The following is a 12,849-nucleotide window of genomic DNA, read 5'->3' as shown; positions in this document are numbered from 1 at the left end:
TTTTAGCAAGGCTACTTGCACCCATTCCATTTCAGGCAGAGCACCTATTTACTATATCTAGGCTTTGTTAACTGCTGAAACCCCAAGTTCTTTCCTGTTGCAAGACTCGGGCCGGTTCCCATCCCAAAATGGTGTTCTCTCCCAGCAGGGGCACTGTTGCTGTAGGAACTAGGACTCCTTGCACTTCAACTAGGTATAATCATTAGGCTTTGCTTTGAATGACCTGTAATGACAACGACCACCTTCACACACTCGGGTTCTGGCATAACTACACATTTGAAGGTAATACACTTGGTAGTTCCTTTGAAGGGAAAGCTTACCTAACACACAGATCCTCCCTGTATGTTCCTCAAAGAGCCTAGCCTTAAAGAACATTTCCTTCCAAACAAGGCTATGCAAGTTATTTGCAGGCACGCTATACCTACATGCCAGCTCTCGGAACAGGAAGGTACTGCAGCACAGGATACCAGTCACTGCACTTGAAAGAACTGCTCTGCACCCCTGGTTTCAGCACAAGATCCTGTTAATCCAGCCTTTCTGATCTTTCCCAATCCTATCCTTAACGTATGGTCACTTGTCACCTGGATCTTTCCAGGCTACTGCAGAGTGGCATCTTATTAAGGGAGTAAACAAAGTGCGAAGTCAAACTCAACACCCAAGGAGCATTTCCCATTAACTGCATCTCTCCCTGCTGTAATCAGTAGCAACCTGGTCTGGCCTCACCTCAGGAGAAATACTGTATATTGCAACACATCTTACTAGCTTCATTATTTCTTAAAGATGAAACTGGATGTGTTAGAGCCTCCTACTTAACTTCACTTTCTTGCTCCCAGCTACTACCCAGACAGAATAAGTAGGCCACCCAGAAACTGCTTTTAAAAGCAATGCTTATTGCAGGTGCTGTAATGTTAATGGTGCATTCTTGCTCCAGCTTCATTTTATTCTCTCCCCATGAACCTGTCCACAGTACCACTTGGGGTTGTGGTTTCTCACCTGTGTGAACAGTCCTTTAAACATCCTGCTGCACTCCCAGTCAAACAGCTAGAGCTACGCAGAAAACATTTTGCATGTCCTTCTCATTGCATGATTACAAACAAATCAGAGCTTACATCCAAGATCCTTGATGGCTCATCCTCAGCTAAAGGGTGTGGTCACTTCTTGGACAAGAAAAATCTTGTTTCCAATGCAGAACATGCATAGCAAGCTGGCAAAGGCCCCCAATCCTCAAGAGCCAGGAGATTCATGCATGCTGGTGAAATGAGTGTTAGGCTGAGTCATACATGAACTCCCTACCACAGAGACAAGAGGTTTGTTCATTCCACGTCGTCTGCCTATGTAGCAGGAAGTCTTGCTTCTTCATCAGTGATACTCAAGGAAAAGCGCAGCTCACCTTCGCCACAACCACAGCACTAGGCATAGCTGCTAGCTACAGCCCTGCTTCCTTATTTACAGAGTTCTTATCCCAGGTAAGACCCAAGCCAGCAAGAAAGCCACTTTGATATGGTGGAAAAACAATGCAGTTCTCAGCAACACCAGAAAGAGCAGCTGAATGGCACAGGGGCTGGCAGGTTAGCATTAGACAACCTTATGCAGGTGTTGGGGACTGCAGAATCCAGTTTACTGTCCAGCATGTGGAAGTCAGTATGTTCTCAGAATGCAATAGTGCAGTCAAATTAAAATGACAAGAACGCATAAATTGAAGTACCTTGGGCTTAAGACACTATGTGTTCTGCCTCTTCAGTCACACGTTCCAGACTACTGCCTAGGAACAGAGCAGCCCAACTCAAGAGACTAAATGTATTTTGCTACTAATAGAACCAGAAGGCATACCAGTGGCGAGGCAACACTGGAAGGGTAAAAGGGCATCAGCTCCAAGTCCTACCTTACAATTCCATGGTAGGATTGGTATTATGTTCTGTTAAGCCAAGCCTTAGCTTTGAAATCTAAAATGAAGCCTGACAAATTTTGAAAGAATCTTTAGTTAAGAAGAGGTAACAAAAGAAAGAACTTATCCCACCCTGTGACTACCCACTTTTCAACAACTAAACTCCCCTTTCTGTATCTGCAAGCCAGACTGCCACTCTTCAGATTATAGCCTGGTCACCACCACCTGAGGAGTCAAAGGGCAGCAGACTTCTCCTAAAGCATCTGTCATTGCTATCCCAGGGAACACAATTTTCCACCCACAGCAATAACACACCAACAGATCAGGTTGCATTTGACAAGCCTTTGTATCTAGTCAGTATGCCTTTAACACAGCAAAACCTGACACCTTGGTGACATCACAACATTCCTCACATTTTCATTCAAACACAGGGTAATATCCAAAAGTGAAGAACTTACACTTTATTGTACTCATTTACATAGATCAAGAGGATAGTTTCCACCACTTAACCTAGCTACCTTGTTTAGATCTTTTAAGTAGAAAAGTCACAGGCCAAAGCAATCATGCTTCAATGTCTCCACAGCTGTAGATTAGACTAGATTTTTAATGGTGTCTTCCAGCTTTTCTTTATTGGCCCCAGAGAACTCCTGCACCTGTAAAGAAATTGATTTTTAGAACTGTTGCATTCTGCATTCAGTGCTTCATAACATTAGTTGCATAGTATCCAAACACATACATCTGTTCAACCCTGCTACAACTAAAATTTTTTCACTCCCAGAACAGGAAGCATTTTGTAGATTTTCACCTGTTCATCTCCCACTCAACCCTTACAGAAACTGGGACAGCAGGCTATCAAGAATCACTTCCAAACTACCACCGCTGGAGCCTTCTACATGTAAAAGGGACAACTGATCCTGAACCAATGCTGTGTAAGACTCAAATACAGGCTTGAAGACACTCTGGAAGTCAACGCACAGCAGAGGTAGCTCACAGTTACTTTTGAGTTGCATAGGTCCCCTACCAATCAAGTTCTGGAAGGATTGCTCCAAATCACCTGTCCCTGAGCCTGGCTTCTCCTGTGAGAACTATTCTTGTTGCAGCTTACAGAGCAGAAAGAGAAAGACAACATTAATGTTTCAATAACATCAGCTCCAGCACCTACAGTGCTGGACTACACTATGGGCCATGAAATTGCTTGCTTGATAGTCATGTGTCCACAGAACTGCCAAGGTCACTCAAAACAAAAAGCCACACAACAGGGTTAGGCATATCACCTTCACACTGTCACACCATAACCTTAATTCTTTCCAATTACATTATGAAGCTGTGGAAGCTGACCCTGCAAAAGCTGTCAATGGTTCACTATTAATCAAGATTCGGTCTCATATTAAACTGAACTTAAAGTCACCCAGCATCTGACACTCAAGGCACAATTCCATTGCCTGCAGCCATGAAACTTCCATTCAGGCATTGTTTCATGTTATAAAAGCCTACCTTCAGCCTTCTCAGCAAACTCAAAAGCCTGAGAGAACACATTTTATCAATTCTTAGCAATTCAGCAATTCTTTAGTTCAGGCAGAAAGCAATTCACAACTACTCTGCACAGGCAGGCTGCACAGTATGCTGCCAGAGCATGGTCTGCATGCCATCTCATTGACCTCTTGGCAGAGCAGGCACAATGTCTGTTGAATCCTCTGACAGGTACAGGACCACCACTTCACAGGTTATGCAGCCTCTGTGTAAAAGCATCCAAGCAGCTGTTGCAGCCATGTGTACATACAACCATGTTAGAGACTTCTGTTTGGGTGAGATTCCATAGGCACATACAGTCATGTCTCTGCTTGAATGTGAGCTGCATCCAGACAACAAATACTAAACAAGATCAGCAAAAAGCAGGGTGCTAGGCAGACATCTAACCCCACTAACCTCACAAAGCTCTGCCTGTAAGACTGACCTGTAACACTAATTCAGTTCACCACCTGTGAACAACAACTTCATCAGTTAACTGCTGGTCCACATTACATTTGCTGCAGCACCAAGATGAACTCACTCTCAGGAGTGTCTTAATGCCAGGGGTGCCCCAGATAAGTTATCAACAGAAAGCAGGCTACACGTTCCCAGTCTTCAAGTGTTTAGCTTGCCTGCTCCAGCTCCAAAAGAGCAGAGCCTACCTTCTTCCCACTCTTGTAGAACTGGAACGTCGGCATGCACTTCACATCACAGTGTGCAGCAACATCCTGGAAGAGACAGAAAACAATCTTCAGCTGTGCATGTCTGAAGGATGCTGCATTTGGAACTCACTAAGTTGCCTTTTGTTTAGGTGATAGGGCAAAGCTGATCCTGCTCAAATTGAAGCAAGAGCACTTCTGGTAGTCCAGCACTAGCAAGAACAGCTTGACTTCTGAATCAAAACAGACAGGACTCTTTGTAAGGCTCAGAGCCCTATGGCAACTCTTGTGTTTCAACCTGACATTGCTCAAGTACCTATGTGACGCTGCTGAACTGCTGTACAGCAGACATTTTATTGCACTTAATGCAAGACATGAAAGGGGAAACAGTGCCGAGAGCAGTGGAGAGACCAGACTAACCAGCAGACAGTTGCGAGCCACTAGTTTTAGGGAAGACTGCATCAAAGCAGCTTAAGGCCTTAGACTAACACTTCCTCCCAAAGCAGAGGGTCAGTTTTCCCAAATTATCTAACACATGCCATAAGGCTTCAAGTGCGCAAATAACCAAGACAGCTTGTTCTATGCAGGTGTCCCCTAGAAAAAATAATTCATTCCAGTGTAAGTGCTAAACCCCTCTGCTTCTCAAAGCTGAAGTAATATCTCATTTTGTTTCAGTATGTGCAAGGACATTAAAAAAAATATACATTGTCACTTGTGTGAAACTCATTAGCTGCCCTCTCTCAGCATCCCCCTGGACCATACCTGGGCATCGTCCACATCAATTTCAATGAACACCACATCACTATACTTGTCAGACAAACTCTAGAATAAAACAAGAAACTATGCAGTTAGTGTTCCAGGAAAGCTTTCTTTTAAAAGACACATTCATATAAGTTATAAAGCTGGTGCTGCTTACCCACTGTGAAACTTGCCTGCTTAAAGCAGCTGTTTTACTGACCAGTGCAAAATATTTTTTTTGTTCAGTACCTGGAAGTCTCTTCAAACTTGTTCAAACATACTCCCCACAGAGAAGACTTAAATATCCAAAGACATAGGTAAAAGGTCTTGTCTTGCAGCCTTCAGCTGATCACCAAACAATGCTACAGCCTCTCTCATATTTTACTAGATTATATTGCCACCTAAACACAGCTAGAGTGATTACAGTAACTGTGTACAGAAGGATAAACATTGTTTCCATTCTATATCCCACCCCTTAAGGCAATGCAACTGTTACGTCCCTATAGACCTGAGATACATGTAAGCATTAGGACAGTAGAAGTTAAACCACCTTGGAGCTCCAAGCTATATTAAAGGCTAGTATATTAAACTTGACAGTTTCAAAGTAGGTACTTCTGTGACTTCTCCCTTTTCCAGAAAAGGCTGGCAATCACATGTGGCAAAAAGAAGTTTCCTCCATGTTACTGTCAAGCAGCACAAAAAATGTTTCTATGCACTCCAATACAGTTACCAATAAAAACAGAAAGGCTACTTACATGGAAAAAGGGCTTGATCATTTTGCATGGTCCACACCATGTGGCTGAGAAATCAACTACTATAAGCTTGTCACCAGCAGATTTCAGTTCTTCCTCAAACTGAACCTATAAGAAAAAGAACATATTGATGCTTTTCCCCCTCCTTTCCAAAATGGTTTAGACTAATCACAAAGCTAGCTTGCTCTCAGCCTTGACACTAACCATTTTGGTAGCTCTCTTTAAACACTTTGCTTAACTGGGGTATTTGTACTGTCATGCAAGTGCTTCAGTATGAACTGTTTTCATCAGTGCTAGATCAGCCAGTGTATTATGACTCTTAAGTTAGGAAAGACCACAATGCTCTGCCACCGCAACTCACTGAATTGTGGAAACAAACTAGAAATTAATCTAGCCTACAATATTCAACTCTGCCAACTGTTTTAGTGTTACCCCCTGAATGTGATCCTTATGGTTTTCAATAATCCATTTTCTCATTTCTCGCTTAGCAGGAAGACTGCCATTTTCTTCTGGGACAGACCTTCCTCTGTAGGATTTGAAAAGGACACAAACCTTTGTAACACTCCCCCATTTTGATGCTTTTTCCAATCAAAATGATGTTGTATTGTTTACTCTGCAGCATGTTTCCTAAAGCAACCTCACAGGATAGTTATTTTACTTATTTTGCCAAGTGAACCCACATGGAACATCACCAGCCAAAGCAATGCTACACATCTAACACCCAATATTTATTTAGAGCTTTGAGTCTATCTGTTGCACTTTGTCACACCAATCTTTTTTACACAATGTTCTTTGTAATTTAGAGGTCCTTACATGCCATCAACCATGTTTTCTGGTCCAACAGTGAATGTTTTAGCAGAACTGAAAGACAATAAAAGCAATAAATACTTGCAAGCTAGCAAAAGACAAGTTTCTTGGGCAGAAGCAGAAAATGCTAATCAGCTACTTCCTGACAGTGTCTTTTCCAAAGCAAGTACAAGCTACTTCAACATTCAATTTTGTCCTCATGGCAATGCAAGCTTCAGGGAAGCTGTAAATACAAACTTCATTTCAGATTATGCATATTAAAAGTAGCTGCTTTACTCCTCCCAGCTTCACAGACCAGAGCATTAGAAGCTAACTGAAAGCAACACGGTTACGGCCACATGTACACTGTCATTAGTTTTGTAGGGCAGGAGTTAACTAATGCCAGCTTCTGCAATATTTATATAGATATATACATATATAAGTGTATATATTAACCTTTAAGTCTTTATAGCTTCCTGTAACTTCAAAACCACCAAGTCTCCCTGTTAGTAAGACATGTTCCCTCCCAATGTAGCTATCTTCAGAAGCTCAGCCTCCACATGATGAGCTCTTCCATGCTTGCACCTTGGATATTCACACAGACTACTCTGCTGTAAGATCAGTAGCTAACACTCCACATCAACTACTCTGTCTGAAAGAGATGGGAACAGTAAGTTTTCCTGTCTCCCCACATTCCCCCAACTCCTGTGCTGACATAGTATGCATTCCCGGGTCCCAGTCCCTGAAGTACCCCTTTTCCACTGAAGTTCCATGTCCCTGTACACAGCAACCCACATTAGATGCTCACACCACAAGTTCCTCAGTCAAGCCTCACTCCTCCCCACCTTCACATCCTACAGCTTGTTTTCTGGTATAGCTGCTCACATGTCTGCTCTGTAACATCACCAGCTCTTTATCAATTCCACTTGCTGCACCTGCCAGTGAGACCATCCTCTTCTTACCCTAAAGTCTTCTGTGCAGCTGCATAATTACCATATTCTGCAAAAGAAAGTTCAGCCTTGGGATGTGTGTGTCATATGGCAAAACCCCTCAGGTTTGCTATTCCACAGAATGAGGAGTACGTGGGAGGACATGATACCTACAGTTGTTTATGCATCATACATCACTGGAGACCTGGTCCTGACTACAATCAGGTGCTACCTTGCAAGTCATCTCTAGTATCAGCTAAAATTTCTGTGGGAGATTGAGAAGAAATAGAGGGTCCAAAGGTGCTTACTATTGCAAGTTAAGAAATACTGAACCAGGGGGCAAGTCCTGAAAGTTTTCCCAGATAACTTAATTTCCCTGGAGTAACGAAGACAGTAGTGGAGGCAAAACAAGCTACTTGACCTGTCCGATCAACTTCCATAGTTGACTTGTGTTAACTGTGAAGTGACATGTTTTCTTATAAAAACCAAACATCTTTCTTAACAGAAGGGGAACCTCCCACCGCAAGACCATTTGGCCACACTATTAGAAGATCTTACAGCTTTGTTAACCAGTATTTTCTTCAGGTAGCACCTTACTGGGGAACACTTCTTACCAGTTAGCTGGTTGGGTTTTTTAAGATTTAACTACAACCCCTCTGAGCATAGACATTTTGCTTGTATTGTCCTCCAACAGAAAAATGCACACCGAATGCAACAAACACATTGGTAGCGGGCCTCTGTTTCCAAGGGCCAAGTAAGAGAAAAGGCTCTAGTAATGAAAGATGTCTACGGCTCTCAGCAACAAGTAAAATGGCTTTAATCAAATCTGCCAGATGGTGTGGACCTTAGTTGTAAACATGATTTCCAACACATATCAAGTCACCCTTGAACCTTTGATTAACCCAATCAGGTGATTTCTAATCATTACTACATAATTTAGTAGTCTGAGAGTTTTTAAATACAGAAGCCAGCATAAACAGACTGCAGGTCTAACTGCCTGAACTCTCTAGCAGACACCACTTCTAAAACTATCACCTGCATCCCAAGTTGCAATTTTACAATATTTGCTTTGACTCAAATAACAGAGGCAGCTAGTGTGAAGAGAAAAACTTTGGCAACACTAGCTTTTTAATAGCTCATATACCCCATTAACTTCTGCTATAAAAGGCATTATGTCCCATACTCAAACCCTGTTACAAGTTACATGAGTCACCCATCTCAAGACCACAAACTTAAACCAGCTCAAGTATTGCTCCTTCTGTCTACCAGCAGGGACTTGAGAGGGACCAGTAAAGCACCCTGAAAGCAGCCACTCTTCAGAAGCTAGTCAAGTTTCTGAACAGGTGTGTTAGGAAATGGGCCACATTTAGCTAGCAGCCATGTTCACACTGCCCTACAGTTGTCACTCACAGAATCTTCTGCAGGTAGTGGAGGAAGAGGTCTTCCTCTTTCTATCAGGTAAGAATACAAACCCACTTTACTGAAAACCAGAACTAATCCAGAAATCCCAGTTGCACTGTACTTGAATACTCTGGATGTTGCTGATGTTAAAATCTTGTTGTCAGCATGATTGTTGTCTCTCCATGGATGAGCAACAAAACCATGCTTTAACCGTGGCAGACTATTAATCAGTGCTCATAGCTGGGAGGACAGTGGAAGTCTGACCACGTAAGTTAGAGCAGGCTTTTCCTCCAAAGCCAGGTTTATTGACTCTCCATTTTTAAGCTGTTCCAGCCTATATCACAAATCTCACACCTTAACTCCAAAAGTTCACCCCTTCTGTCACTCCATAAGAGAAAGGGGAAAAGGAAGAGATGCAGACTGGAATAAGAATTTCAGGTGAACTCACACACTGTGCCATCTCCAGGACCTGAATGATAAGGCAAAAATTTTGTTCATCTTAACTTTAAGGAGCTCTCTGTATTCACAGGTATTTAAGCTGCGGTCGTAAGAATTAGTATACTCGTGCATCTGATGTTAACACCATAGCAGTCTAACGGGGGAAGTCTGCCATGCTTTTTCACTTACACAGCAGACTGCAGAAGAGCATAGCCTAGAAGACAGAGTTGGATGCCACAGAGCATTACTTACAAACCCCTCACAATCAGATTAATCTGGCAGTTCAAGGGAATTTCAAGTTCAAAACTTAAAAGACTAACTTTACAGCTAACAAGTACTCTATTGTTGTCTACAACTGCATCAGCCGCTGTGCACAAGACCACGCACTATTTCATCACCAGCAGCGTATTCTCCATGTGTTGGCTTAAGTTTTATTACTACTCTGTATCTCAAAGCCACAGATGTGTTTGTATTCATAGAGCCATCCAAACAATGAGGTGCTGCAATAGTGTACTGAGCAAGTCAGCACATAACGAGGGAAATGCTTCTTATGCCAGCAACTCCGGTTATTTAAGTACAGGAATAGGCTCTAGTAATTCCTTTCAAGTCAGCAAAGCTGTATTCATGTTTTCCATGAATGTCTATCCAGAAACACACCACAACTTAGGCCAATCTCTGCTAAGAAAATTGCCTAACCCCCTTCACACTCAGAGCACCTAAGGCAAGCTGGGACTTCCACACGAGGGTACCGCGGTGCAGTGTTACCAGCCTGAGAAACAAACCATGACATTTTCTTACGATTTTAAGTGGAGACGAGCAACAATGTGTCGTGCTATGCAGTCACATCATCTCCCTGCTCATTCCGGCTATCTGAAGCGTTAGGCCGTACAGTTATTTGTTCCCTCCCTCCGGTCTAGGCGACTCCTCCGTTCCGTTTCCCCGTTCCCACCCGCAGCGGCCGGCGGGCTGCCGCCCGGGCAAGCCCGGGACACTGACGGCGACCCCCGCGGGGCTCCCACCCGCCCGCCTCCGCCGGCCAAGCCCCACCGGGCTGCGCGGCGGCCCAAGGCGAGGCACCTGTTCGCCTGGGCCTCCCCAGCGGCCGGCCCAGCAGACCCGCCCCCTCCCCCCGCGCCGCGGAGGGAACGCTCCGCTCGCCGCCCGGCCCGGCCCGCTCCCTGGGCGGAAGGACGAGGCCGCGCCGCCCGGGGACAGCGGCCGCCACGCCCAAGGCGAGGGCAGAAGCGCGCTGCCCCCGCGGCCCCCCGGCGGAGGAGGCCGCCGGCAGGGCGGGGGTACGGCCGGTCCGCGCGGCGCCAGCGGCCGCCACGCGCCTAACGGACTCACCAGGCTGCCCACGGTCTTCACCATGGCGACGGCTCGGAGCTGGGGAGGAGGGTCGGCGGGGCGACGGCTCGGGGTCGGCGGCGAAACGGCAAGAAGGCGGCCGAGGCCCTTGTCCCTGCGCCGCTCTTGCTCTGCTCTGCTGCGCTCCGCTCGCGCTGCCCTCCGCCCCTTCCAGCCGCCTCAGCGCCCTCCCGCCACCGCCCCGGCGCCCCCCTTATATGCCCGCCGCCGCGCCGCGCCGCGCTGCGCATGCGCCTGCCGCGCCTTCCCCGCCCCATGGCGCGGCGCTCGAGTTCCCCCGGGCGCGGGCGACGCCGCGGCGCGCGCGGCAGGGGGGGTGGCGGGCGCGCGGGCTGCGCCGGGGCGCACGGCGGGGGCGGCGGGCCGGTGAGCGGCGGGGCGGGGCGGGGCGGGGCGGCCAGGCCGTGGCCGCAGGCCCCTCCCCCCCCGCGCAGCTCCCGCCGCCCCGCCCCCCGCCCCCGCCCGGCCGGCCGAGCACGCGAGGAAGGCGCGCCTTGCGTCCCTGCCGGCAGCCGGGGGGAAGCAGCAGCGAGCCGCCTGTGGACGCCGGGAAAAGTGCTGTGTAACGGTGAGCAGGAAGTGTGTCGGAGGCGCCGTCCCCCGGGCTCGCACGGTTCCCCGCCTCCCCCTCCCCCTCCTCCTCCTCCTTCCCCGCCGCAGAGCCGGGCTCTGACGTGGCAGCCGGAGCGCGGGGCGCTGCCCACGGCGCCCAGGCAGCAGGGCTGTTGCAAAGCTAAAAGGCAGGGAAGGGCCAGGTTGGAGGAATACAGCGCGGGAGGGCCTTTGCCTTTTTTTTCCTTCCTTCCCCCCAGTCTACAAAAAACAAACAAACAAAAAAAAAACACCACAAAAAACCCCACAAAACCCACCCCCACCCCCCACCCCCCAAAAAAAAAACCCCAAACAACAAAAAGGCGCGGGATAGGGCAGGAGAGCAGCTCTGCCTCTCTGTGCTTTGCAGGCTTTGCAGCACAGCAGTGCTCGCCCACACGAGCGGTCCTTGCCGGGTGGCAAACACTGAAGCCAGTGTAGATGACTAGAGACACCGTGACCATCTGGTGTGGCTCACCTCTCGCAGGAAGTCAGCCAGGATCAGAAACAGCCCTTAAGAAACACACTCTTTCAGCTTTCCCAGCTGAGGGGACTGTCACAGAAAGTTAAATTTCCACTTACCTCATTTATTTCTCCCTGTTTTGGAGAAGTCCGTTGTTCTACTGGCTGCACCAGCGTGCAAGAGTGCAAAATGGAGTGGTCACAGCCCTCCTTTCCTGTTGTTGGGGTGGTAAGATTTCATTTTGGGGTATGGGGCTACTGACTCCAGCTCCCACTCCACGGGACACAGGAAAGGTGATGTTAGGTTTTGGAATACTTGGTGCTGGGTATGTCCTGAATGAAGCATTCCTGCAGGCTTTCACAGCCAGGCTACCAGCCTGTGGAAGGTTTGCTCTGTGATGTAGCTGAGCAGAGAGGATGGGAAGACTAGTGGACATCTTGGAGAAAAAGATGTTTCTTCGTTAAAAAAGAAAGAAAAAAAGCAAATAAAAGATAGTTTGGCTTGGGTACAGGTACCAATCTATCCCAACAGGATGTACCTTGATCCGTTGCTTTGCTTTGTGGTAGACACTGAAAAAATGGTAACATCCCTCACAGCCTCAACGGTTGCCCCATGAGATTTGTGCTGGACATCTCATACATTGGAAATTTGTGATGAGAATATGTCAGGTTTTATTTTGGAAGTTTATTAAAGTGTGTGGCTTACTACAGCAGCAGAACCACTAGGCTCTTTTCCAACTCTGCAGTGCCATCCCCTTTGCTCTTCCTCCTGCTTGTGGGTGCAACTTTTGTGTGTGCCATCATGGGTCACCTCCCACCTAGTCCTTTCTAGCCCTGGTTTTACCTACCTGAAGCACTTTGGGTCCTGCTCTCCATGCTCCTTCCCCTGCCTGTCCCATGCCATGAGCATCCCCTTTTTCCTTTGGTGGCAATACCAGAGGACCTAGGAAGTCTGTAAGAAGCAACACCATGAGAGCTTGGTAGCTCCTGCTGGGTTTTGTTTTTTCTTCCAGCTGGTCCCCATTGCTCCTGTTGTCTGTGTGCCCCTGTGGCAGACAGAGGCAGGCAGCTTGGTGCATGTGCCCGGTGCTGCTTTGAGGGAGGTGCGGCTGACTCAGAAGAGGAAAAGCAGGAAACCCTTATTAGCTAAGGCACCATGCTTTGAAACCTGCTGCCAGGCAGGATGAAACGATAAGAGAAACCCAGACTACTTTCAGAACCCAGCTCCCAAGCACCCCAGCTCAGCTCAGCATCTCCCAGCTCTCACTAAACCTAGTGCAAACAGTAGGAAACAGCTCACCTAGATAACAGATAGTAAATTCCTTCGTGCT

At 47.1% G+C, this 12,849-nt stretch overlaps 1 protein-coding gene across 1 annotated transcript; it reads right to left on the bottom strand.

The window, feature by feature from the left end:
• Nucleotides 1–2,331: 2,331 nt before the first annotated feature.
• On the bottom strand, nucleotides 2,332–10,647 carry LOC102048203 (thioredoxin). Its single transcript, XM_055699433.1, has 5 exons — nucleotides 10,445–10,647; nucleotides 5,547–5,651; nucleotides 4,816–4,875; nucleotides 4,057–4,122; nucleotides 2,332–2,538 (listed from the first exon to the last, which is right to left on the bottom strand). The coding sequence occupies exons 1-5, from the start codon at nucleotides 10,466–10,468 to the stop codon at nucleotides 2,476–2,478; spliced, it is 318 nt and encodes a 105-aa protein (XP_055555408.1). The 5' UTR covers nucleotides 10,469–10,647; the 3' UTR covers nucleotides 2,332–2,475.
• Between the last annotated feature and the right edge of the window lie 2,202 nt (nucleotides 10,648–12,849).

This window comes from Falco cherrug, chromosome Z (assembly GCF_023634085.1).
Source record: "Falco cherrug isolate bFalChe1 chromosome Z, bFalChe1.pri, whole genome shotgun sequence".
Taxonomy (NCBI): domain Eukaryota; kingdom Metazoa; phylum Chordata; class Aves; order Falconiformes; family Falconidae; genus Falco; species Falco cherrug.
Note: the sequence above shows the minus strand (reverse complement) of the source record. Positions and strands in the feature narration are given on the sequence as shown.

What these genes read in the sequence shown, in the direction of transcription:
- LOC102048203 (XM_055699433.1), bottom strand. Translation starts at nt 10,468, where the DNA reads ATGGTGAAGACCGTGGGCAGCCTG. An exon ending in TGAAGACCGTGGGCAGCCTG is followed by an intron (nt 5,652 to 10,444) that starts GTGAGTCCGTTA and finishes TTTTTCTTATAG; the next exon opens with GTTCAGTTTGAGGAAGAACT. An exon ending in TCTACAAGAGTGGGAAGAAG is followed by an intron (nt 2,539 to 4,056) that starts GTAGGCTCTGCT and finishes ATTTCTTTACAG; the next exon opens with GTGCAGGAGTTCTCTGGGGC.